At 35.5% G+C, this 27,951-nt stretch overlaps 1 protein-coding gene across 3 annotated transcripts; it reads right to left on the bottom strand.

The window, feature by feature from the left end:
- Nucleotides 1-737: 737 nt before the first annotated feature.
- On the bottom strand, nt 738-27,951 carry b4galnt1a (beta-1,4-N-acetyl-galactosaminyl transferase 1a). Of its 3 annotated transcripts, XM_056449738.1 has the most exons (11): nt 27,768-27,951; nt 17,555-17,772; nt 17,137-17,313; nt 16,579-16,685; nt 16,162-16,202; nt 14,846-15,026; nt 12,661-12,753; nt 12,396-12,583; nt 12,171-12,311; nt 1,917-2,154; nt 738-1,379 (listed from the first exon to the last, which is right to left on the bottom strand). In XM_056449738.1, exons 2-11 carry the CDS (start codon nt 17,764-17,766, stop codon nt 1,162-1,164), a joined length of 1,596 nt encoding a protein of 531 aa, XP_056305713.1. In that variant the 5' UTR covers nt 17,767-17,772; nt 27,768-27,951; the 3' UTR covers nt 738-1,161. The 3 variants fall into 3 exon arrangements, with proteins under 3 accessions (XP_056305713.1, XP_056305714.1, XP_056305715.1); XM_056449739.1 differs by lacking the exons at nt 17,555-17,772; nt 27,768-27,951 and adding an exon at nt 16,914-16,975 and having other exon boundaries at nt 17,137-17,219; XM_056449740.1 differs by lacking the exons at nt 14,846-15,026; nt 16,162-16,202; nt 16,579-16,685; ... (1 more) ...; nt 17,555-17,772; nt 27,768-27,951 and adding an exon at nt 14,551-14,635.

Genomic DNA, 27,951 nt, shown 5'->3' with positions numbered 1-27,951 from the left:
AAACAAAATGGAAAAAAGGTCACCACAGGATAAGATGACTCCTTAAAAAACTGAACAACCAATGGCGGACAAGACGGAATTAAATCAACATTTAGGTCAACAACTTAAAAATATATATACATATACAGATACACAGAAGCGGGCAAGCACTAGCTAGCTAGCTAGAAAGAAAGAAAGAAAGAAAGTCCCAGTAATAGTCCCACTAAAAGAAATTCAAAATTTATATGTAATTATATATATATATTCCGGATGGCACAGTGGATAGCACTGTCGCCTCACAGCTAGAAGGTCGCTGGTTCAAGCCTTTGCATTTCTGTTTGGAGTTTGCATGTACTCTGTGTTGGCATGGGTTCCCCCCACAAGTCCAAAGACAAGCGGTATAGGTGAATTAAGGGAACTAAATTTGCTGTTGTATATGTGTGTGTATGGGTGTTTCCCAATGATGGGTTGCAGCTGGAAAGTCATCCGCTGCGTAAAACATTCTGGATAAGTTGGCGGTTTATTTTCCGGTGGCTGCCCCTGATTAATTTAGGGACTAAGCTGAAAGGAAAATCAATGAATGAATATATTCTGACATTTACAAGCATACACATGTACATATAACCATTTAATTGACAATATTTTAAATGAGCAACACTATAAAATGTACAGTATAATGTGATCTATGAGCTATGTTAATCTATATGATATAATAAATAGAAAGATGTCTAGACTTACAGTACATCCAACAACTAGAATTATTCAATAATACCTTTTTTAATACTCAAATACAAAAAGTATTCAATAAAAAGTCTAATAACACTAGAAACAAAATGCAATTTCTTCATTTTCCAAGGGTCAAAATAAAATAAGTGTTACCTCTACAAACCTTGAGATGAGTCCATACATGTGCATTCCTCATAACAAAATGGCAAAAAGTCACATTTACACAAATAACCTGAACAGATCTCACAAATGCTGATATTCAAATTAAATACAAAAATAACATTAAAGGTGTTTTAAATATGCAGTAGATGGTAAATGTGCTGTGCCATTTATGGGAAACCAAAAATGTATACGTGTTGTCATTTGCTCATTTTCGTGTTATGCTTTATAAATGCTCGTCGGCTTTTTGTTGAGAGTGACCCTGAAAGTGCTTTCCTAAGATTTAACAGTCCATATTTAGTCACTAGTGACACATTGAAAATGATTTTTGAGGTAATAAAGATCATATTCATTCATAGAAGTCTCTTTAGTGGAATGATAGCGGAACTTAGAATAGGCTTGGTCAATGTCAGACTGTCCCCATGGCAGCATTGCCTTGATCTTTGATGCATGATTGATAATAACATCATTACAGGAGCCCACGTGGAGGGAGCCCAGTCCGTCAATAAAAAATCCTGAAGAAGACATAAAAATACATACATGATAAATACATGTATACAAAAATATAAACAAAAAAAGAATGTACAGTGCTCAGCATATATGAGTACACCCCACACAAATCTCTCATTTAAATGAATATTTTCTATATGAAGCTTTAGAATATTATATTTGTGCAAATACATTAGATTAGTCAGTACTGAAGCCAAATCTGGACAAAATAACTTATGATATTGATACAAAATTTGTGCACCCAAATGTACATGTTAGGGAAAAATTATTAAATAAAAGTCTTAAAAAGGAATAAAATTCAAGAGAAACAAAAAATGTATAAAAATTGTTGAAATTTTTCTAGTTTTAATTTATTTTCCCAATATTTCACATGAATTTAAAATGGAAAGATGTTCAGTTACTAGGTATTAAATCTGTTCTGTTCGAACACACCAAAATATGTATATTCCAAAATATGTAAATTCACTGAGAAATAGATAAAAATGTTAATTTTCAAAATGAGGTGTACTCATTTACGTTGAGCACTGTACGTGGCCTCTTACCTAAATGACCAACCCGAGCCAGCCTCGGGTCAAAGCCCACTTGTTGTATCTTTTCTGTGCGAGCCATGAAGAAATTAATGACTGCATCTGTAACCACACAATTGGGAAATCCTTCAATGACGTGGTGGAATCCTGTCCTAATGTGTAGGCAGTCTCCCTCTTCATCACCCGCATCTGTGGAGAGCATGTGTCGATAGGTGGCAGTGTATCCTGTCACTTCTCTGACTGCCCCTCCCACCTACAAAGCAAACACAATTCACACACTGATTATTCAAAGTACATTTAAAGTACCATGATCACAACACAGTATTTCAGGCAGCCATTTTAAAACATGTCATACAAAAACATGCTCTTCACCTCATTTTGTAAAGCAGAAGTTAAGATCAAATGTGTGAGACTTCTGATTCATTAGACACGACCAACAAAACAAAAATAAAGAATCAACAAAACCACTTATTTGCATGCAAATATGCACATATAGTGTGTGTGTGTGTATATATATATATATATATATATATATATATATATATATATATATATATGAAACATTCTTCATATGAATTGAATAATTGCTGTTTGCGAATCGGCGGCCGTTTCACTGAGAAATGTTATTTGAACATGCCCTCCCTTAATAAGCTCACAACGTTCATCATCTGCTTATCATCATAATTGTTTGTCGTAATTCTGCTTTTTTCCCAAATGTTCTCAAAATTCTCACTCTTGCAGACTACCTGCCTCTAGTCTGATCGCTGGCAGACTGGTGTCACTAAAATCACTGCGATTCTAAACAACCGCAAGAAAATAATAAACAGTCCGTTTAAATTATTACATTAAACAGAGGAGAAGCAGATCAGTTTGACTGTACCAGGGAAATACCTCACGCTCACAGAGCTAAAACATTTGCCATCAGTATGCAGAGGAATGATCTGCTCTCAAGGCTGTGTGGCACTGTGATGCCTTTGAGTGCTCTGAGGTTGGGAAGAGGCCGACGGCGTAAGAGTAAGGTTAGGAACAGTACACGGACATATAGCCTCTAAAAATTTCAAGTTACGTTAGCACTTAAAAACATTCGCTAACTGCTTTTTTGAAAAATTGCCGCTAAAGGGGTCTGAAAAGTTGCTAAGTTGGCAACACTGGCTGGCAGAGTAACGATTGAAGCGTTCACACTTCATGCATATGCAGTATGGAAGGAACGTTCCATTGTTCATGGGGGGGCCCCCGGTTTTGAAAAGAAATAATAATTTTAAAATCGGTTATAGACAGATTTTACTAAATATTATATAAACGTATAAAAGAGCTATATGATTAGTCGGCGCCAGTGGTGGAGTGGTTAGTGCGTTGACACATGCACTCCGGTGCTCACGGTGACCCGAGTTGGATTCCCACCTTGTGGTCCTGTGCCGATCCTTCACCACACTTTCCTGTCAATTCTTTCTACTGTCCTATCAATTAAAGGTGAAAAACCCTGAAAAAATTATTACAAAAAAAAAAGAGCTATATGATTAATACAGATTTCTTGGCATTGACAAAGTGCCACATTCTGCCTGAGATCGCATGAGGACATAAGTGAGGATTTTTGAATGGCAGTAAAGCAATGCTTATTCTGCAACTATGCTACAATCCATATGATTGAAAACATTCAATTTCAGAAAATTCACCTATTTCAGGAGAAGTTAAGCAGGTATAAAGGGTGGAGGCGGGCAAAACTGGCACAGAAGCAAATCTAAGTGTAGGTGCAGCAGTCAGAGCAGAGCGCCAAGGTGAATCAGAGCAAATTTAACCAAAATACATGGGTTACACCCTCTCTTGTTACAAGAAGTGCCATAGGATTTGTCCTTTTTTATTAACAGAAACCAGGATTCCCAACAGGGAATGCAAAGATGTCATTTTGTCACATTTCTTAAGTATTTGCAAATTATATGAATTTTCAGACATATTTGCACAAGCAAATTCTTGTATGGTGAGCAATAAATGATGTAAAAATGGAACAAAAGCTTTGCTCACCAATTAAGCACCACTATATCCACTTCAACTTGTCCACTCCAGAATAATTTGTGAAGACATTAAAGAAGAATTAATGTAATGCTTTTTTTTTTTTTTACAGTTTGTATGTGAGCAGCATTCTAGTTCTGGTTTACTTTGGTGAAATGACTATACAGATACTGCTACCTGTGGGTATGGAAAGATACATCCTCTTACGCAGGTGTAGAAAGTCCCTTCTCATTTCAGTCACTTCTTTTTTTGGTTGGTGTTTTTACACATTCACAAATGTATTATAAGTGTTGACGAGTGGCAAGTCCCCTTGCACTTTCCACATGACTTGAATGTCATTGTAAACAATGGAGCAACTGCAAAAGATGCTGTACTTACGTCTTGGCATGTGGATGTTTGTCACAAGAAATCAATTAGTTTTGTTTGAGCATGGCTCATAGCTGAGTACTGTCATTGTATTATTATAGTGCTGTGTTTCAGTTTTACCACTCTGCTTTGTGGAAATGAGCCATCGAAGTTCTCTTGCTATACTGGAACATTAGAACTCATCTTCACTTTACAGACACATTCTGGAGACACAAAAGACTTAAATCTTGAAAAAGGGGTAAAATAGGTGACCTTTATGTTTTGCTTCAAGTTGATTTATGTTTGGTAATCAAGATTATTCATAGCTTGTAAGAAAAGAATGTTGTGCTACAAAGTCAGTCAGGAAGGGTTTGATCCTTCTTAAGCTGAATAATGCAAATTTGCATGATTGTGCTGTGCTAGTAATGTCATCCATGAAAGATAGCTGGTTATCAAAGATCACCCCATGACTCCTTACTGAATTACATGGAGTAACGGTTGATGGTCGTAGCTAGATGGATGGGCGCAAGCACTATGGCTGAGGAAATGTGTGAGGCAATATGTTGTAGTGACCAGGTTAATGGATGCCCATAGAGAAGTTGTCTGGATACTACTACTGAGAAGAGGGAGAAGGAGAGAGTTTTTCTTTTTGATGGATGGCATGTGAAACTGCTTGCTAATTTGTCACTTTGTTAGTTTTATTTAAAAAAAAAAAAGAGGTAATCTCAGCAAAATAAGGAGGTGGTAGGAGGAAGTGGAGGAGCTGAAGTGGTGGTGAGTTTGTTTTATAGCAGTGAATTTTGGCGGCATAAACCTTTGCGCAGAATGCTGCGAGTTTGAACTGTTATCTGTTCAGGCCAGCAGGGTGTTTGGATTTGTGGCATTTTCTCTCTGCTAACCTGAGTGCTGTTATGTGTTGACACAGAACATCAGAATGCCAGGTATTAGAGGGAGTTGTATGCACTGGCCTGGGGGGAGAGGACATATATCATCTAGACAGGAGGTTAAAGTGGAACAGAATGTGTCGGTTGCAATATTAACCTCTAGAAGTGAAAACTGGGGTGGGTGGGTGTGTGAGGTAAGGAAGGTTGAGGGGAAGTGGAAAGAGCGTAGATTGCATCTAAAAGAAACCGTTTGGAACATTGGCTGTGTGGTTTTGTAAAAATGTATGTAAGAAGCAGAAGTGCAGAAGTGATCCGATATGTGGAAAGGTTTGTGAAATCATTTTCTGAACAGCTTCAGTAAATAACTCACTGATTCAAATGATTCATTCAGAGTGAGTCTCCACTTAACAACTCACTAAGTCAAACGATTCATTCAGAGTGAGTCTCTAGTTAACAACTTCTGATTCAAATGATATGTTCAGAGCGAGTCTCAAGTAAACAACTCATTGATTCAAGCAATTCATTCAGAGTGAGTCTCAAGTTAACAGGTGCGTTCGACTTCATGCAGCGCTGCGCAGATTGATCGAAATCTGTCTTAAAGCGGTGCATGATGGTTAGAAATTTTGCCCGGATTAATGCTGCGCTGATGCTACGTGACAGTCACATGTGGCATCAAAGTACCGCGACAGTGCTCCGAGATCAGACGACTCAGAGCGTGCAGCATCTGAAGAGCGACTACTGGAACTGCGATGACGACACTGACATTACACGATTGGCCGAGTTTACCGCATGACAACAACCATGTGTGTTTCGGGTTTATTATTGGACAAATTCTTATTCTCAAATTTCTAAACAAACAATTACCTTTTCATACCATCTCTATCTTGTACACATCATGCTTGATAAAAGACTACAAATATTTTACTGCAGTAATCTTTTTTTGTTAAATAATCTGGTTATAAAGGCTAGCTTGTTTGCATAGGTTTATTTTCTACCTTATTATACAGACTATTTACTGTATTCAGCTCCATGAACGATTTAAATGACATATTTTAGTGAATAACCTAAATATTAACTCAAATAAGTCTTACAGACTTGAAATAAATAATAATCACCATTGATCCTGCCACCCTTAAGGTTTCTTAACAAATTAAATAACTATTTTATTAAATAATTATAAAATGATTTTTATGATTATAAAAAAAAATATGTATTTTATTTCCTGTCTAGCGGTTTATACCTGGTCTTTCTGGGAAACTTCTATTTCCATTGCTGCTCACTTATTTTAGGAATGTTCTTTTGTTCAATCTTTTTGGATTAAATAGCTTTTTTGAAAATGCTTTCATTATCCAAAATAATCTTAAGACTTCATCAAAACCCCTTGTTTTGGGTTTTACACTAATATATATATTAGAAAGTTTTACATCTATAAATGTAAATAAATGTAAACCCCTTTTTAGCATATTCAAACAAGTATTAGGCTAGAGCGATGTTTAAACTCCTAGAATTTGTGCTTATTGCTTTGTATTTAATAGGCCTGTTCGTTTTTATGTTTATTACCCTCTCATTTCCCCTTATTTCTCTCATGCTTTTGTAGTATATTTAATTCATAATTCCCTTGTTGTTTAAAAATGAACTATAGTTTGTAGAGACTGTATTCTGTTTTATTTGTAAATCTTTTGTTGTTATAAATAAAAAAAATTATTATAACGCCATGTAATCGGTCATCATGCCACAACTTTGAACCCCGAAGTGTCCGGCTGTCCGGCTCCATTTTCAACTCCGCCCCTGCCTGCGCTCGGCTATTTTCATAGATCACCGGCTGCAGCTATGCTTCATGTCGAACGCACTTAACAGTAAGTCTAAACAACCCATTGATTCAAACAGTTCATTCAGAGGTAGTCTCTAGTTAACAACTCACTGATTCAAATTTTTTTTTTTTTAGAGCGAGTCTCCAGTAAACAACCCATTGATTCAAACAATTAATTCAGAGTGAGTCTCCAGTAAACAACCCATTGATTCAAACAAATAATTCTGTGTGAGTCTCCGGTAAACAACCCATTGATTCAAACAAATAATTCTGTGCGAGTCTCCGGTAAACAACCCATTGATTCAAACAATTAATTCTGAGTAAGTCTCCAGTTAACCACTCACTGATTCAAATGATTCGTTCAGAGTGAGTCTCCGGTAAACAACTCACTGATATTCAGAGTAAGTCAATGAATGATCTCAATGGGGTTCGGCATGTGGGTGTTGCATGTTTTCACTTAAATTAAAATGAAATAAAGTGTGGTTATTAGAGTATGACACATTTTGTCAATTCAACTTTTTTGAAAAATAAACATTAATCAGTAAGTTTTTTTATTACTTATGTAAATTATAAATTAGGTACTTGTATACTTTGACTTAACATTGCAAAGGGGGACTCTACTTCTACTGTTAATACTGTAATATTTTACTCTAGTGCCTGACTTTTTTATTTCATCCACTATTGGAGAGGTGTAGTAGAGGATGAGCAAATTAGAAATTAGTTGTGTAGGCTTCTGAGTGTGTAGACTTTTAAAAAAAATAAATAAAATAAAATCACTCAGGACGTAACATCTATTTTAAGTATTAAGTTATTCTAGTTAAGAACAACACTTTTGTTGTTATTCACACACTCGGCACAGCTACCAAGCCGAACAATCATAGAGCTTGAGCTCATGTAGTTACATCTTTTGTGAGGTGCGCGTCAGCATTGGCACGAGCCAAGGCGAGGGCTATGGGACCGCACGAAGGCTGCGCTGGACCTTACGTGTGCACGTATGGTGACGGTCACATTCAACAATGATCTCATGTCACGAATGCTACCTAAATGCACAGTTGACTGTCTAAATATTTCCCAAAAACAAAATACATATTGAGAGTTTATAATAATAATAATAATAATAATAATAAAGCATCTAAAAAGTGTCTTTTTGATGTGGAGGAGTTAAAAGTGTAAGAATCCTGGCCTATAAATCCTGAAAGAATAGATTCATAATCAGACAGAAATACTTATTTCATTTCTACAGTATATCACTAATTGAGCATTCAAGTGATGTGGGCCCTTGCTTCGGAGTAGAACCAACAACAGACTGTTTAATGTTTGAAAGTGTCAATAATTTGTAAAAGCTCTCTAACCATAAGCTTAGAAGGACAACAAACGTATATTAAATTGAATTTGTATACAATATCTGTCATCCTTGAACCCCTTGGGGAGGACCACCCCATGAAATTGTTTTACCTTTATTTCGGAGAGTAGATTGCATAATTGTTTATTAAAAAATTGTATAAACCTCTGATTTTACTTTACTCCCAAAGACAAGTGATGTAAGTGAATTGGATGAACTTGGCCATAGTGTATGAGTGCTTGTGTGAATGTGAGAGTATATCAATTTTCCCAGTGCTGGAAGGGCATCCGCTGCATAAAACATATGCTTGATTAGTTGGCATTTAATTCCGCTGTGACAACCCCTGATAAATAAGGGATTAAGCCAAAAAAAAAAAAAAATGAATCAATGGTACATACTTTCAGTATCACCTTAGCTTGAAATGACCTGATCTAATCCTGTTTATATGAAATAAGCCTAATTATTTATTTAGAGCATTGGCAAATTCTGTGTATGATCTGTATCTATCCATGGCGATATCAGATTTGTACACATTTTGTTGTAAACCAAGTATGGCTTTCATCCCAGCAGTCCCTTGGTTTGCTTTTGGATGAATATGTACACACTTGTTATATATATATATATATATACACACTCTAAAGTTTGTTGACATAGACACACACACACACCCTCCACTGGATTTACATGTTGTCTCTACTTTCAAATCCAGATAAAATGGAGCACTGAATCAATCAGTGAACAGATCCAAACCAAGATTTATAAATGTCATGACACAAATGTCTCTACAGTACCTGAAGGAAGTGAACATTTCCTTGTAGTTAATCCTATTTCATAAGAACTGAACATTTTCCTGTTGAATGTAGATGTTTGGGGGGGGGGGGGGGGGGGGGGGGGTTCTGGGTAAGCTGCTGTTTCCCCCTTCACATGCTCTTTCCCCACACCTCCTTTTACATATCCTTTATTTTTGTTAGACTGATGAAGGCAAATGTTTGCTGAAAAGCGTAGGTGCAGTTCTAATGGAATAGCCATGTTAATAAAGGCTTTTAAAATAATTTCACTTTTTTTTTTTTATTAGTGCCTTGGGCTTATAATTTTGCTGTTCATCTTTATGTATCCCTTACCCAAGGAGTACAAACACATTAATGAAGCTCCTGAAACACTTTTTGTTTGATTTTAGGTTTTTTTACACAGCCTTTCTCTTGTCGCGGAGTTGAATGCATCCTCATGATAGATAGATTTCAGGCTCCGAAAGTCTGACTGTAATCCAGCAATTGTGTTCTGAGTATTCCATTGTAACAGCTGATCTCTAGTGTATTCAGTTTGGTCAAGTGTCTTAAAGCTTTTGTTCATGAAAATGACAGGAAATCAAGCCTACAATGCATTAGCAAACAAACTAAAAGCATAACACAAAGACTGTTGAAAGCGCTGAAATCCCACAGCCAGGCACTGCATAAATAGTTTGGTGTACAATATGTTCTGATAATTGCATTAATGTAACCAGCTATATTATTATATTGGCAAAGTGGGTAGTACTGTCGACACACAGCAAGAAGGTCGCTGGTTCAAGCCCCGGCTGGGACAATTGGCATTTCTGTGTGAAGTTTGCATGTTCTGCCCGTGTTCGCGTGGGTTTCTTCCGGGTGCTCCAGTTTCCCCACAGTCCAAAGACGTGGGCTATAGGTGAATTTGGTAAACTAAATTGTCAGTCATGCATGCGTGTATGTCCTGGTCCTCCAGGTTTACCACATAAAAATTAGATGTTACAAAACACCAACATGGTGTGGAAAAATAACTTTGATATAAACGGCCCTGGAAGGCAGTTAGTAAGTAGGTTAGGAAGTTAGTTAGTTAGTAAGTAGGTTAGTACACTAGGAATCAAGTTAGTAAGTTAGGAATTAGGTTAGTAAGTAGGTTAGTAAGTAGGTTAGTAAGTTAATAAGTAGGTAAGTAAGTGAGTTAGTTAGTTAGTTATATTGTAGCTCGTCAGCGTATGCCTGACTGGAGTTGTGTGTTTTTCTTAGAGGGTAGCAGGGGCATACCACAAGTTGCCTGTTAAAGTACACCATTTGGGCTGCCTCGTTTGGGGAGAACCTTATATTTAACAAACTTTAGGCTATTTTATTTTACAAATGTTTATTATCCAAATAGCTGTAGTAAATGGTTTGATTTGTAATGCATACCGAACTGAAAGCCTTGTATAGTATGGTTCAGTTTAAATGCATGTATATCATTACACCCCTACTAAACTAAAAAGATTTCCATACCCGCTATCACTATTACTGAATGCATCCTGATGCAAGATGGCACAGGTTCCACTTTCACTAAATGCAACATGATCAAAATGAAAATTTGATTGGATGGTAATTTTGTTCTTCAAAATATATATAACGGGAATGGCTACAACAGATTTGACTATTTTCATGTGGCAGAAGGGAAGTAGGAGAAATTTCTAGGTCACTCCTCTTAAGTAAATCCTGCCTAATGTTTCTTACGTTGCACAAGTTTAATAGGTGTTTTCCTTGCCCAAAAAAACCAACCACACCTGAGAATACGTTAATCGTGGTGGTATTTATGTGCAATTATGACGCGTCTCTACATGCTAAATCCAACAGCCTTTAACTCAATGTTGGTGTTTGCTAATGCTAAGTCAGGTAAAACCAGACCCTAGATGCATTATACCCCTGCTTCATTTGCATCTTACTAGTTTAAGTTTTCTTTGTAACTCATTTTCTTGCCACAACCAAACAGAAAACAAAACTCTGTGTTATGAGAAATATTTGCATTGCAGTAGGTTTTCTTTTCGTCGTTGTCACTTTTTGTTTGCTCCATAAAAGTTATGTAATTTTGTGTAGTAATTTTCACCTTAAAATGTGTTTGAGTCCACTAATATATGAAGCCAGATCAGTCTCAAAAATAATACAATTTACAAATTATAATTCATACATCCACAAGACAGTTCTCATTTTAAAAAATACGATGTTTAAATACACAAATTCAATTTGTAAATTTAATACACAATTTATAAAAACAGAAAACCAATTTGTAAATTCAAAACACGATTTGTAGATACGCAAATCCAAATCCTAAATTCAAAACGTTATTTGTAAATGCACAAACCCAACTTGTAAATTCAAAACATTATTCAAAAATTACACAAATCCAATTCATAAAATTCAAAACATGATTGGTAAATACACAAATCCAAATCGTAAAATTTAAAACATGATTAAAAAAATACACAAATCCAATTCGTAAATTCAAAATGTGATTCGTAAACACACAAACAATTCGTTTGGCAAAAATATTTGACATTTTTACTTGTGAATTCACATTTGTTTGTTGCATTTATGAATCATGTTTTGAATTTACAATTTGGATTTTGTTAAAGTGAGCTGTGCTCTGCATATATAAACTTTATTTTGTAAATGTATTATTTTTGAGACTGATCTGGCTCCAAACTAATTGTATGCTATTGTTAATCTGGTATTAATAAGATAAGGCTGTTTTCTTTAAAAAGATAAAATGTTCCACAATTTTACAAACTTTAACCCATTGCTCAAGAAACAAATATTGAGCCATCGCTTTATTTTTGAAACCCATAAGCTCCATGATTGCATGGCTGGGTTTAACACAACATTTGTGAGTGACCGCAAAGCAGTTTCTAATAAGAATCATGTTTCTAAATAACAAATGTGCTGTTTCTATGTTTAAGAGGAAGTAATTATGGGAATAATGAGACTAGTCAGGTCTGGCTGTCTGAGCCAATCACATTCCTCATTGCTTCCTGCTCGTTCTCTTCTGACATGTCAAAACCTTTTCATGCTAAACATCCTTTCTATAATGTCTTTGTGTGAACAAATAATTACAAAAGGCTTTCTCACCAGGTCCAAAGTGGTTTTCTCCAGAAGATCCACCATTTTTTCCAGTTTGGTGCTTGAGGTGAAAATAAAGTCATCATCCGCCCAAAGCACGTATTTGGTAGTTACTTGAGAGATTGCCAGGTTACGACCGGCAAACCAGCCCTGTAATTAAAACAGCATTTTAAACCAAAATCTAGTTATTCTGACAAAAAAAAGCTGAGTTTATATATAGGAGCATATTCAAACCTTGCCAAAGGGCATGATATAATGCTCGATGTAGGGTCCAGTTACAGACTTGGGCTCCTTTGTGTCATCAGCTATTACTATAGTTATAGTGGGGTAAAACTGTCGAATGCTGTTGATCAAATCCTGAAGTTTATCGTATCGTAGAAATGTTTTAGTGGCAATGGTGACCAAAGTGTTTACATTGTATTCTGTAAGAAGAACAATATCAAAACATGATGACTGTGAAATAAATGATGTAGAAGAGATATTAAATGTTAATGTTTACCTAGCTTTGGTGCTGGATTATAGAATTTGGGCATTGGTGGATGTCTAATCTTGATGGTAAAGGAGGCTTGGAATGCACCTGCTTTAAACTGGACTGTTACAGATAAAGGCAAAGTTGTATTTAAAAGAAATGAAGGACATAAACATGCTTATACTACATTATTGTATTATTTTTGTTAATATATTTGGTTGATATCAAATACACTGTAAAACTCAACAGTCAAAATAATATTCTTTAAATCAAATAAAATGTGTAGTTAACTCAATTTAGTGAAAGTTAATCTACTAATTTGAAAAGAGTTTTGAACACAGTGTTGAAGGTAATGTGTTAAATACCTCATTACTTCAACTTAAATGAAGTTCACAGTACTCGTATAGATTAGTTTAACTCAAATGGTTTGTAGCAGTCGGTTTTCTCAAATGGTTTGAGTTGGCTTTACTTATTTGGTTTTAGAGTACTCAGTTGGTTTGAATTCTCTTCATTTATTGGGTTTTACTGTGCTCAAAATGCTTCCTTTACTCAAATGGATTAAGTTCACACTACACATTAGGATTAGTTTTAAACTTATGGTTTGTTGCAATCAGGCTCAAATGGTTTGAGTTACCTTAACTATTTGGGTTTTACAGTATGGTGCTAAGACATTTTACATAGAACCTATAATTTATTTCATTTTCTTGTGATGCCGCACAGCCGTATTTTAAGATGCGTTTTGGTAATGGATAACAAGTACGAGCAAGGCCTGTTCACATATACATATGGTGTTTTATTACGTTTTGTTTGTCCACCTGATTTCTTTGATGGCTTTAATTTAATATTGTGAAATAAGCTCATGGAGTTTCCATATGAATGGAAAACTAGACAACAAACAGTCGAAGCAGCAGCTGCTTTCATTTCTGCTCTGAAAGCCCCAAAGCTAGTTTCACAGAACTTTTTTGTTCACTCAATTTCTATCTTCAATAAATTATATGAATTATTTTTACTTTAACTTTAAAAACATAAAAAAGACAAAAATTGCATATAGTCATGTCAAGTTAAGCTTAATTGTCATTCCGCTACGTGTGGACATACAGAGGAACAAAATGAAAACAATCATTCTGAATATATCTGAATGGTTAATTCTAAATGTTCTCTGCATTTGAAAATGTAATGTAATGTGTATTTATAAAGCGCATTTATTGTGTATGGCTATACACTCAAAAGCGTTTCACAATCACGGAGGTAAAACATCCATAGAAAATATCCCTTAAGATAAATGTTTTGGTGGCTTAATTTAATGTCGTCTTAACTAGAGCAAGAATATTTGCTCAACTTGGAAATTTTTAATATCCAACTGAGAACTGAGCAGAACAGAAAGTATGTGCGCTGGAACAAAAAATAAGACACAACAGCCAATTACATAATCAGATTAAAAAAAAAAAACTGAGGACAAGATAGGAAACTAGAGAAACAAGAACTAAACCGAGCAGAAGAACAAGAACTGAAAGATCCACAACAAGTCCATATCTGTGAAAGTGATATGATAGATTCAATTTAGTAGGGTTAAGGTTTCGGGCAACATGATAAACTCTGTGCTAAGTGAACAAGCATAATAAATGTGCTTCATATGATTTGATCCATTAAGAGAGCGTGTTTATATTGTGGGCTCATCTGCTTGTCATCACTAAAATGTATACTGAACTTTTGATTGATATACTGCAGACAGATGATAAAAGCTCAAAACTGGTCTTCTGTTTACATTATTTTGTTTACAGATCATTAGTTATCTTGAAACCTGACAGGACTGTTGTGCAAGTCTATGGATGTTTTACCTCCTGTTCTCTGTGCCATGTCAGATGACTGGAAACTGAATACTGTTCTATTTCCAGCTATCAGTAATGCTGTAACAATCACCTGTTACATTTTCCTTGGCTTGCTTAATGCAGTTATTTTCTGCTCCATAAACCCCTGGCTATGGCACTGGCCCCTCAGTGTCATAACAAAATACTCATAGCAACCTTTTCTACAAGAACAAAAAGGGAACATATGTTGGCCACAAAACGACTACTCCATTATAAATATATGAATTGAATAATGAAGTTGTTTGCTCTGTGCTGATGTTTGTCTTAAATGCTGACATTGAGGAGTTGCTTTTATTGCAGAACAAATATTTTCTAATGTGATGCGAAAAGTAGTTTTGGGTTCTCACCTACATCTGCTGTGTTGGGATGGAACCGTGTGTTTGTATAGGTAACAAACTCGAGTTGTCTGTTTAGTGAAGCAAGTGATCTGCTCATAAAATGAATCTGCATCTCTCCTTCCCCTTCCACTTGCACTCCATTGACCACTGCTGCTGTGCTGAATATTCCCATAGTAGCAATCAGATCTACCTGCAAATGAGATTGTATTAAAAGAGATTTCTTATGTATAGTGGCCGACAGAGCTTAATAGCTGCAACTTAAGAAAACATCAGCAAATTAGAAAACATCTACTTCAGTTTGACAGTGCACACACTGCAAAACTTGCAATCACAAATAGAAAAATGTGCTGCAAATCTTTACAACACAAACACATTAAGAAAACGTGCTGCTAATCCTCAAAGCACATGCGCATTTTGATCTGAAAACAAATTAACTGAAGTTGGCACGCTTTATTTGTATTATTTTCTCCTTTTCATCATTAACCTACACTGTAAAACCCAATTGTCAACTTCATCAAGTTAAATGTGTAGTTAACTCCAGTTACTGGAAGTTAATTCTACTCATTTGAAAAGAGTTATGAACTCAGTCTTGAAGGTAATGAGTTAAATACCTAATTAATTAATCTTAAATGGAGTAAGTTTACAGCACTCATTTAGGCTAGTTTAACTCAAATGGTTTGAGTTGCCTTATTGGGGTTTTGCAGTACTCAGTTGGTTTGAGTTCTCTTCATTTATTAGGTTTTACTGTGCTCAAATTGCTTCTTTTACTCAAATGAAATAAGTTCACAGTCCTCAGTAGGATTCGTTTTTGAGCTTAAATGGTTTGTTGCAATTGGTTTCCTCAAATGGTTTACGTTACCTTAACCTACCCCTTAACTTGGAGTTTTACAGTGTACTAAAAGAGCCTGGATATTTTTTAATAGCCTATTATTCTTATCTGCAACTTATTTTGTCCTCATTTTAACAATGAAACATGGTGAATTTATTTTCATTAACCTTTAACTCATATTTAGTTGAAGCTAGGTTAATTTAGTTATCTAATAATGATTCACAGATAAGCATCAGTTAATCAATAATATGCAAAAGACAGGTCACCTTTTTTTTTTCTCAGTTCATCTTTTTAAAATATTTCCATTGTGGTCTGTGGTACTTGCATGCAGTGCATGTGCTGTCAAACCAATGAAGATGCTTCCATATTTGCGTTTGTTTTTTTTCTAAGCATGCCTTTTCGCATTGAGCGTAATTTAAAGCCAAAATGACTTACTTCCTCAGACACATAGCATAAATGAATATTTATGAAGTGATAAAGACAATGTTGTGCTTACCAAATAAGGGCCCACTTCTGATTTTTGGTTCAGACTTAAACCTTAAGAACATAATAACAGACTTAATGTGTAATCTTGTGCTTTCACGCACAAATTATGATGGTTTACAATCAGAGTTGATTTACATTAGCACCATACTTTGTATTTTAACCAACAGTATACTTTCGTTTAATTTAACAGTTGAAAAACTAGATGCAATGTTGGGTAAAAAAAAAAAAAAAAAAAAGATTAAAATTCACACTAATTGATTGTGAATGTGTTGGTCATTATGGAAATGACGTTGCTGCATCTGTGTACTTTAAAATGAAGAGTTACAGACTACTGCAGAGTTTACAATCCCATTGGTGTTTTAAGGGATTGCATTCTCATAATAATTTAGTATATTTATCTGATTCTGAACTTTTTTTTTCTTTTTACCTGGAATTAGAATAGACCTTGTAGGTCTGACTTCCACACCCTGTGTAGGGTACTGAAGAGGGCTGTTGGCTTCAGATAAGATGAGTGAATCTGCAGCTGTATATGCCCTGAAAACAGAAATAACAAATTTTATATTTCAAGAGATAAACCCAGAAAGGAAAAAAATAAAAAATGTTCCAAAACATGTCTTAAATTGAAGATATTTTGTAAAATGTGAATACCAAATGCCAGTTCCCATTGACTTCAATTTTATGAAAAAAAATAAAAATAAATAAATACTACAGAAGTCAATGTAGGTGAGTAACTGTTTAATTACCAATGTAACAGTTACTCACCCACATTTTACTCAGGTGTCCAATGCCCAAGCATTCTTCAAAATGTCTTCTTTTGTGCTTTACTGAAGAAAAATGTCATAATGGTTTGAAATAACATGACAGTAAATACATTACCACAGAATGTTCATTTTTAAGTGGCCATTTCATTTAAGTGTGTAAGAAAGTTAAAACCTTCTTAAATGTTTTTTAAAAAAAGCTGAAATATTGTGAAATGATGCACTACCTCTTACGATAACGTTGGTACTCTTTATTCCTGTATTGCTTTGCTTTTTGCAGGTCTGAGTCTCCAAACATTGCTTCCAGCCGAGTAGCCGATATTTCAGGGAACAACAGTTTAGAAAATGGGAATGTAATTCCTGGTTTGTTGCCCTCACAGACACACCCGTTTAAGGCAAGACTCCTGGTTAAAAGGTAAAAGGCATATTTGGAAAGTTTAGTCACATCATGTGCCTTTAATTACATTTACTAGCAAAAAAAAAAAAAAAAAAAAAAAAAAAGTGTAAAATTAAGAGGCAATGTTTATTTCAAATAAGTGTTTTTTATTTTATACTCATAACAAAAGGCTCCTTTGTAGTGGCACTGAGACAGTGTTTTGTGATTTCTATAGCTATTCAAAGCATGTGTGCAAGAGCTTTTCTTACTTGAAGATGTCGTCTTTGATTTGGTAAGGGATGTGGTCATTTGTATGTTGCAAGCTTTGTGACCTTTTCTCTAAAATCATTTTTATAGAGTCAGATCCTTGCAGCACATTGATGGTTGTAATGCTGTTTAAGTTCCAGTAGTAAAAGTACATAGCTGTGAGTGGCAAGACCACCAGCAAAACCACTACTGCTTTCCTACTTACAGCACGCATAATTGCCTGAAACAAAGAAAAAGAAGAGATATTGAATTTATGAATTCAAAAGCAGCTCAAAAGTATGAGGTTTCTTCAAACAGCAGTCTTTATTGACTCTCTGTTGCTGCAGTCATGACAAAGTCTGAGAGAAGTTTAACGAGTGCAGTGTTGCACTGTTTTTATATACATTTTATGAGGGGAAGTGCTTATAAGCACAAATGTCTTGATACTTCAGGCTGTTGAGGTTGCCATCCACTCTGTTGATGTTGCAGATCGCACATACCCATCCTGAATCTAACCCCAAACCATGATTTTTCCATCACCACACTTGACTGATTTCTATGAGAATCTTGGGTCTGTGCGAGTTCCAATAGGTCTTCAGCAGTACTTGTGATTATTGGGATGCAGTTCAACAGATGATTCATCAGAAAAATCTACATTCTGCCACTTTTCCAAATGATCAACTAGAAGTCACAACAAGACTTTTTTTTTCAGGTAGTCTACGACAAGAGGTTAATGATTCTCATACCTGAGCTGCCAGACTCGTGCTTTAGGAAGTCATAATGTACATTTTTCAGTTGTAAACGATTGCAATTGAAGCCTAGATTTTATAAATCTATACTATCACATACTTGATTTAGACCTCTTTTGAAAATATATACCTTACTGATATTAACGACCGTAACAGTACTTAACCATCCGGTCCATGCTTTGCATTTGTCTTGTATTTCGGTCAGGAAAGATCTCTGCATGTCACACCTAAACACAAGCCAATCAACTGCAGCCTCAGTTTAAATGCAAAGTAAGGACCTGGCTAATTTACCTACATTTGTATTTCTCTGGCAGTGCAAAGGGATGTAAAATGTCTTTTGCAGCTTAAACAAGCAATGTCTCCAAAACAAAAATAATTTATCATTTTCTGATCAAAAACTCAAATGTATGACCAAAAATGCTATATTTAAAGCACAAAACTTAAAGGTTATTTATTAACATTGTTGCGTGTAGAACCTTTAAAGCAATGGTCTCAAACGCAGCTCTGCATAGTTAAGCTCCAACCACATCCAACTCACTTACTTAATAGTCTCTAGTGAAGCTGCGGTTACACTGGGCTTTGTGTGTGCGAAATTCTGTTGTACGGCGCTGCGAAAAGGGGCAGGATTAAACAAGGTGATTAAACATTTTAAAAAGTGAGCGATTGCTCCATGTTTTAAATTTCTGCCTAGAGAGGTCCTGTTTTGATTCTCGATTGGTCTCATGCAGTCAAGTGATGCGATTTCGCAGGTCAGAGTTCACCAAGCTTGAACTTTGCACCGGAGCAACCTGCCAATCTTGACGCATGACCCCGCGTTTCTGGTCTGACGCATTCGCGTGCATATGAATGGAAGTCTATGGGAAGAAAAGTAAAGTGTGACCGCAGCTTTCTCTTGAACATCTTGATTAGTTGCATCAGATGTGTTTGATTAGGGTTGGAGAAAAATTATGCAGAGCTGTGGCCTCCAGGAATCGAGCTTGAGACCTGTGCTTTAAAGGGTCACAAAACACCAAAACACATTTTTTGAGATGTTGACAGTCATAAATGTACCATGTTGTTAAAAATACTATTAGGACACATGGTTCACTAAAAAGTGAAAATTGGTTGTTTTGTGTTGTTTAGAGCAAATTAGTCCTTCAGGTTTGAAAAGAAACTTAAGCTGCGATCACACTGGGCTTTGTGTGCGAGAAATTCTGTCCTACAGCTCTGCGAAAAGGGGCGGTATTAAACAAGATAAGACATTAAAAAAAAGCGAGCGATTGCTCCATGTTTTAAATTTCTGTCCAGAGAGGTCCTGTTTTGATCCTCGATTGGTCTCACGCAGTCAAGTGATGCGATTTCGCCTGTCAGAGTTCACCAAACTTGAACTTTGCACCGCAGCAACATGTGAAACTAGACGCATGACCTTGTGTTTCCGGTCTGATGCATTCGCGTGTGTTTGATGGAAGTCTATGGGAGAAAAAAGCCTAGCTTAAAGCAACATCACGGAGACTAGATCATTTCAATTGGAGACTCCAGCCAGTACAAAGTGATGTCATTGAGTTTTCTGCACATCTGTTCAATAATTCATGAGAAAGACTTTGTTCAAACCAATTAGCGTGCTCTACTGTGAATGAGATGCAACTTTAAAAAAAAAAAGAAAAAAAAAAAAAAAAGACACGGTTCTTGTTGATTGTTCTCTACAGATTTGGTAAGTGTGTGATCATTGTTCTTTGTTTGTTTATTCAGATGGCAAAGTTAGTTAGCATTGTCAGAAGTACTCTGTTTTTAAAGACACACCTTAGTCAAAATGATTTATAGTTACAGTAATATCACCACAATATTAGACTGAAAATCCTCCACTTCCACACAGCTCTCAGATCCAATGTAAATGCCGCTATCTGAATCACTGCCTTTATTTTAAAGTTTATGCTTCAAAACCCATACACTTTTTTTTTTTTATAAATGATTCAAAGATGATTCCTTGAACTTACAACTTTTTATGTAAGTGGTTGTAAATGTATTTAGGATGAATTTAAACAAACAAGTTAAGTTGAACATTACATTTAATTGAACAAATGCAAGTTGTTTGTTTAAACTCATTCATTCATTCATTCATTTTCTTTTTGGCTTAGTCCCTTTATTAATCAGGGGTCACCACAGCGAAATGAACCACTAACTTATCCAGCACATGTTTTATGCTGTGGATGCCCTTCCAGCTGCAACCCAACACTGGGAAACACCCCCCCCCCCCCCCCCCCCCCCCACACACACACACACACACACGTCTTTGGACTTGTGGGGGAAACTGGAGCAACTGGAGAAAACCCACACGAACACGGGGAGAACATGCAAACTCCAGACAGAAATGCCAACAGATCCAGCTGGAGCTCGAACCTGTGACCTTCTTGCTGTGAGGCAATTATGCTACCCACTGTGCCACCGTGCTGTCTGTTTAAATTCAACCCATATAAATTGTGTGCAACAATTTTGCAGAAATCCATTTTTTTCAGTGTACTTTATTGAAAAAAAGATTCTGCCAGCTCAGACACAGCAAGATGAAAAGAAAATATGCAGCGAGATTTTATCATTTCATGCGAGTTTACACATGCCTAGCTAGTGCTTTGCACCTTCCAACCTGCAACAAACTATAGACTACTTCCTCCTCACACTTCTATGTAACAAATAGCAAATGTTTTTCTGCTCTGTGTTTAGATGTAGAGGCTCCGTGTAATCCTTAAACAGTAGCTTCAAAAGAGGTAACAGTAGATGTCTACATTTTTTCATTGCTTGTTTCGTTTGTTTATATTAATACTTGCCTGCTTCAGTTCACTGGTGTTTAGAATCAGACCATTATCATGCATATGCAGAGAGTGTTTGTGAGTGTTGTGCTGTGGTTTAGCACCAGCAACCTCAGAGACTGCAATTTGAGCTCATTTGTTAAATAGAGCAGGGTCCCTTTTCATAGGAAGATTTTGTTAGAAATACATTGGTAATAATGCAATGTTAAGCAATGATCAATTACGTCAATTATACGTGTGGGAGATAGATGGTCTCACATTTTATCATCACAATGTGTAAACATCTTCAAATACTCCTCCATATCAGTCATACAAACAAAATTCAGCAGAAGCTCGAGGATCACAGCTATTCGTCGTCGTCTTACCTCTCAGAGAGCAGCGAGGTGAGCAGTAGTTCATAAGCATTTAAAGCAGGGGTGCTCAACCTCGTTCCTGGAGATCTATCTTCCTGTAGAATTTAGCTCCAATCCTGATCAAACACACCTGAACTAATTAATTAGGACTTGAACAGCACTTGATAATTGCATGCAGGTGTGTTTGATATGGGTTGCAACTGAAATATGCAGGAAGGTAGATCTCCAGGAACAATTTATTTAAAGGGATGCGAATCGAATGGTTCACTGAGGATTGAGGCCTTTTTGCCTGGGTTAAAGGGGTGTTTATTTACACTACTGACAAATTAAACAGTAAGTTATAAACTTTTAATAATATCAACTTGTGTAAAATGGGCAGCACAAGCCAGCTTTAAACTTAAATGATTTAAGGCAGTTTTTTCAATCAAAATTAAATTTGAGTTTTACAGTACATCATAATTCTCCAGTGCATCCTCGGATTATTGAGTGAACTTTCTGTAGTGATTTTGTTTAGAATTAAGCTTCGTCATCTCTTACTCGCAGTGTTTATGATAAACCATCAGCATCAACCATTAGCTGCCTGGAAACAACAGAGCGAATGTGGTTTTACGTCAAAGCAAGATACCATAAAATACTTTCTATCTGTGAAGACTAGAAACTAGAATAAACTGAATCTTCATACACTTCAAATAATGTTGGTGGCAATTGCGTAAAGGGTTAGTTCACCCCTACATAAAAATTCTGTCATTATTTACTCAACCTCCTATCATTCCCTATCTATGACACTTGAGTCGACATAGTTGAACACAAATGAAGATATCGGAATAATATCTAAGAGACTTCTGACCCCTCATTGAAAGTTTATTCGCCTAATGCTTAAAAACATTAATGTAAAATATATTAAAAATATATATTTACATATAAATTTTGCAGTTTCATCTACACCAGTGGTGGGCAAACTCGGTCCTGGAGGGCCGGTGTCCTGCAGAGTTTAGCTCCAACACTACTCAAACACACCTGAAAATGCTAATCAGTGTCTTCAAGATCACTAGAAATCTATAAGCAGGTGTGTTTGATTGAGTTGGAGCTAAACTGTGCAGGACACCGGCCCTCCAGGACCGAGTTTGCCCACCCCTGATCTACACAGATAAAATTTTGGCCTTAATCGTAGTAATCGTTGTAAGGATGGCTATATCTCTCCATAATATTAAACCCTGAAAACGGTTATGGAGCTCCACACGAGACAAGACCACGAGAATGGTCAAGCACTAAAACAATAAACTTTCTAATCTGAGAAGAAGATCTGCTAGAAAACCAGTTGTTCGGGTTGTCTCGATCATGCATCCTGAGCCCCCCTCTTTGCCCTGGACTTTACCTTCTCCACCAGAGCAGCTCACTCACATTCCACACAGAATGTTTAAGTTTTTAATATGGTGTATCTTGTGGCTTTATATTCATGATTGGTGTCATTTTAAATGTCTCTGTGTGATTGGTAAAGTGGTCCTAATTTCACTATAATATTTTACAATCTCCCTTATATCAGTTAATTTGGGTTTTGACTTTGATAAGATCTTTGCCAGATGCTCCACTCCAGGGAAAATGGTCTTTACATCAACTCATGACCAGGCAAGAGTCTTGGTGAAGCTTTTATTGTGTTGAATTTATGATGATTTGAGTATTTAGGCAAAGGGTGCTGAAGTGTCTGGGGGATTCTGTAGGCAGGATACCCCATTGCAGTTTGTGAGTCTCTGAGCTCTGCATCAGGACTTATATGCTGCAATGTATTTCTACACGGTCAGGTATTAATCTCTAACTTAAATGTATCTTCGATTAATTGATGTTGTACAATCTTGATTGGCTTATTTTGTTTAGTTATGTGAATTGGAATGGAAAATCTTTGCCTGACAAATAAATGTAAAATTCTTGTTTAACTTTAATATCTCCTGAAATCTTTTAAATCTAGTAGATTGTTTAGGCTGATGTTTCCGCAGCCTACGACCAGGATTCGTCATACATTCAGGCTCAATGGATGGAGCATGGGCACAGCATTAGAGACCTGGTGATTTCTGACAATCACTGACTTAGTATGATATAATCTAGGGGGCTAAATCAAACTTCCTTTAAGTATGAGCAAGCATGGGGCGGCCAATTATTGCTTAAAGGAAGTAGCTTTCAGTTATATTCTTTGACTAAGCTAAATCAAACTTTTCTTTAAGTATGAGCAAGCATGGGGCTATTATTACTTAAAGGAAATTAGCTTATCGGCTAAGAATCGGAACTGGCGAGGATGTGTCCCTGAGCAGATGTAACTGGCCAGCATACTGACTCTACGCGACTTCGGGTAAACGATGAACCATTACTTGAGAATAAGGATTTATTAGGTTAATCAATCTAAATTAGACCGAATCACAACCTATAAGGTGATCAGCATGAATTAGATAAATCTAAAATTATTATAAATTGGAGTCAGATTAAAATTCGGAGTTGGAAACAAATTAAAATAAATCTTAATGAATAAAAATATTTCTTTTCACATGTGCTAAAAGGCTTACATGCATTTAACCTTCACCCATGCTGTTAGTTCCGTCATAGGAAAAATAGATGGGCCCTTACATCGTGGAAAAGTTAAAAAAAAAAAAATGTGCATTCAAAGCGCCAATTCCAATTATACCCCTTCCTGCACCCCAGCTGTACCGTAAAACCGTAAAATTACAGATTTTTCTTTTTACAGTGTAGACATGCAAGAAGAGTTAAATCACATTCTCTCCTTGGGTCCTTTCAGCTCCAAAACGCATATGGGCACTTTTATAGGCTGTTCCTTTCGCTGCTATCATGTAAGAGGCTATGGCTGCATTCAGATACAAGAAGCCAAATGTTTTTTTTTCCCTGTGCAAGAATGGGGTGTGTGACACACACAAGTGAGGATAGTGGCACCAAAAAAAGGACATAAGGAGCTTTTTTTCAAGAAAGTGTAAAAGTTCGCTACTGAATGAGTCCATCATGATAATGCCGTTAATGCTTGTGTTTTTCTCCGCTTTAATGCAGAGTCGATCGTTATAGCGGTCTAATATACTAGGCTAGTCTGTCAATAATATGCCCTGAAAACAAACTGCAGAATAAACAGCTAAAGTATATGATCACTGCCAGTTCTCCTAATCTCTCAGAGTAGCATGTACATTTTCGCTTGAAACAAATTGTCAGAAAGAATACAGCCTGCGTATAGGCATGTGATATATGAGACATGTTTCATTTGCACTATGGCTAAAATAAAGTCTTTATTAAACTCTGTCTTTATCAGATAGTAAACATTTTTTAACATTACACTATCAGGCTTGTAGCCAGATTATTAAAAAGGGGTGGTTATTTTTTATCTGAAAAACTGAACCTTTTTGCAGTTATTTGCCTGAATTTTCTATTAAATTATGAGGTATAAATATGGCATTCTAGTGACATTTTAGGAACTATTTTTTGCTGGACTATCTTGTCGGATGGTTATCATAACCACACTTTTTGATGTACCAAAAAATATTTCCAACAATTTTGTCAAATTGTTGCTTGATTGCCGTCACCACCAATGTCAAGTGCAAACCTACACCCTTGTAAGGAGCCCTTGAAACCAAGATTTTTTAGGACCACACTCGAAACCAAGGGATACAAAAATTTCCCAGAATACACCATCTACAACAGCAAAATGGCTGCACACGGAAGTCAGGAGATGCACAAATTAGTATTTTTTTTGTCATTATTATGAATTTTTACAACAAACAAGCAAATGTTTTAATACATTCATAACGGCGTTCGTGTTTTATTGTCATACTTATATAAAAAAAAAAAATACAAAAAAAAACCCTGCTAAACTTTGCTGTCTGTAATCCCTAATAACACTTATATAGCAGTCCCACTACATACATTTGCATCACAATGACACTCGAATAACCCGTCGGAAAAGTCTAGTGGCTGGGAATGACCTTTTTACAGTGTCTGATATAGCGTTAATGATGTTTTCGTGTGTTTAGATAAATATGGCCACGGAGTAAATGCACAGTACAGTTACCAATCTTATTGCCACATTATATTGTCAAGATAACATGATACTGTTGCCTTCTGTGATTTCCTAAAGATAAATACCCAAAAATAATGCAACTGAAAATCACTACAGCAGTCACCGCTGTTGATCTCATATGAAGTAATAGCTTGCGACGTCATGATGATGTGTGCTGGTGTTGTAGTGTGCCATTTCTAAGGGGTAAAAATTGAAGCCCTTCCCTTTCTCACTCTGTTTTAAGAGCCAAGGGGAAGCGGTAGAGGAAGCGATAGGGGTAAAAAATAGAATTTGGATCAGGCCAAAATTGCAACTCTCTCATCATTTATAGAAATAATAAACTTCTAAATAATAAGGACTTTGTGCTGTAAGCAATCAGTAACCAAAGCTTCCTACAAACATTTAACTATCCATGTGCTCACACATGCAGAGATTTGTATGACTACTAAAGCATTTTGTTTAACTCAGTGGTATATTTCAGAAGTCTATGTTCGGGCTTCGCAGTTTAAATAGTAAATACATTTAACCTTCACAAATATAGCCAAACCCTTAAACACACACATTTAAATAATGAGTTTTAAAAACAAATATAACATTTATCAAATCTGAAAATGAGGAAATCAATCTTGTAGAGGTAAAAAAAAACAACAACTAAAAATACATTTAATATAGACACACTTGCGTACCAAAGGGCATGTGTGCAAGGCAATAAATTAATGTTAATATTGATTAATCTGCAGTGCTCTAGCTCTCTAGCCTGTATTGTTTTGTATTATTACATATTCTGGTATATTAATTTTCTGTAGGCTATTGAAACGTTTAAATAAAGCATCTCTTTTTTTATTATTATGCAAGAAAGAACATTTACAAAGATACAAAATGAACAAAGAGACAAAAAGGGTTACACAAATAAAATTCCAGCCAATTAAACAAGTGCAATATAATTATTAGAGTCTTTTAAGGAGTTCACATATAAATCAAAATCCTTTCTGAAAATAAAAGTACAGATGTTTCTTTGAAAATGTACATTTTATGGATGTAAAATTTAGACAGAAAAAAAGCAATAAATTAATAATAAATTTACAACGAGAAGGATCTAAGTTCAGAGAGTAACCAAAGAATACTTTTTTTGGGAAAATACAAAAGTTTGGAAATAATAATTTTGTAATGAAACTGTAAAAGTCAACCCAAAACACTTTACAGTAAGTGCACTCCTAAAATAAATGAGTTAGTGTTTCGTCTTATTGAGTACAAAATGAGCATTTAGAGGAAATGTTGTTATTAAATTGAGCTAATTTGGTATTTATTGGGTAGCAATTATGAATGATTTTGATTGAGACTTCGACAGCTTTATTACATAAAAATATTGTTTTTTTTTCCGACGAAGCCAAAACAATTCCCAATCTATGTCACCAAATATAGATGTTAAGCATCTTTTTTATTTTTTATCGAACAGTAAATGGTCAGTAATTACTACAGTATAATGAAACATTGTGAATCATAGAAGGAACACAGAGGAAGCCAGCGGGATAAAGCAGTAAAGAAAAGAACATTATTTAAATAAATAAAATACAAAAATTAATAACCGGCACAATATTCATAAAATGAAAACAAAATACAATAAGTTAAACAAGAAAAACATATAAAGTAAAGCTTAAAATAAAAATAAAATATTAAGAGTGTAAGTAATTCAAAATGAAGTACTGATGTCACATGGAAATTTTAAATAGGGCATGACAAGATAGTGTTTTCTTAGCCTTATGTGTTTCCTGAACAAGAAAGTGTTTCAAAAATAGTATTTCAATTCTTTTATGAATACCTTAAAAAGCGGTTTCTTATTGGAGAATTTGCATTCATGAATGTGGTATTTAACAAGTAAACGTAAAAGATTGATAAAATACAATGCTTTCTCGGTATTATTTTCTGTGTCAATAAAATCAAATAACACATTTTCCAAAACAAAGAAAAATTGTAATGCATCACGTAAAGCATCTTTCTCTTATTCTGGTTGAGAACTGTGACGTCATTCTCACGCTATTTCTTTTTATACTTTATTTTGCCTAAAGTGGAGAAAATATCAACTTTGATCAGGTTCAAATAGGACAACTCAATAGAGTTTAGATGTTTAAAAAGTTATCCTATCATTTATTCATCGAAAGCATAAAACAGTCATGAGACATGGGCTACATCCACAATGTGACAATTTCCAATTTCTTTTGAGGACGTTAAGTAAGGTTTTGTTTTTCAAGGTCAATCACGTACATTTTAAACATTAAAATAATAATAATATAGTTAGTAGTTTAAAGCCTTACCCTAAAAACCGAGTGAATCCAAAATCCATTTAATTGTCTTAAGAGCACAGGCGCGTGTGAAGAGAGTGAAAGAACAGTGGAGTGGACGAGTCTCTTCCGCTTGCTTTAGCAGTGAGTTAATGGTAGCATGGAGATTTCACGCACATTAACACGTCTAACATACAGCGACAAGAGAAAAATAAAA

This window comes from Danio aesculapii, chromosome 23, assembly GCF_903798145.1.
Source record: "Danio aesculapii chromosome 23, fDanAes4.1, whole genome shotgun sequence".
NCBI lineage: Eukaryota > Metazoa > Chordata > Actinopteri > Cypriniformes > Danionidae > Danio > Danio aesculapii.
The sequence above is the reverse complement of the archived record's forward strand: the minus strand, read 5'-3'. Positions and strand labels throughout refer to the sequence as shown.

Excerpts from the sequence above, each read along its gene's own strand:
- b4galnt1a (XM_056449738.1), bottom strand. The coding sequence starts at position 17,766 with ATGCGTGCTGTAAGTAGGAAAGCAGTAGTGGTTTTGCTGGTGGTCTTG. Across the intron at positions 12,754-14,845 it reads TCCCAACACAGCAGATGTAG|TCCAGTTTAAAGCAGGTGCA; the intron begins GTGAGAACCCAA and ends TATCTGTAACAG. Across the intron at positions 1,380-1,916 it reads GGCTCGGGTTGGTCATTTAG|GATTTTTTATTGACGGACTG; the intron begins GTAAGAGGCCAC and ends TGTCTTCTTCAG.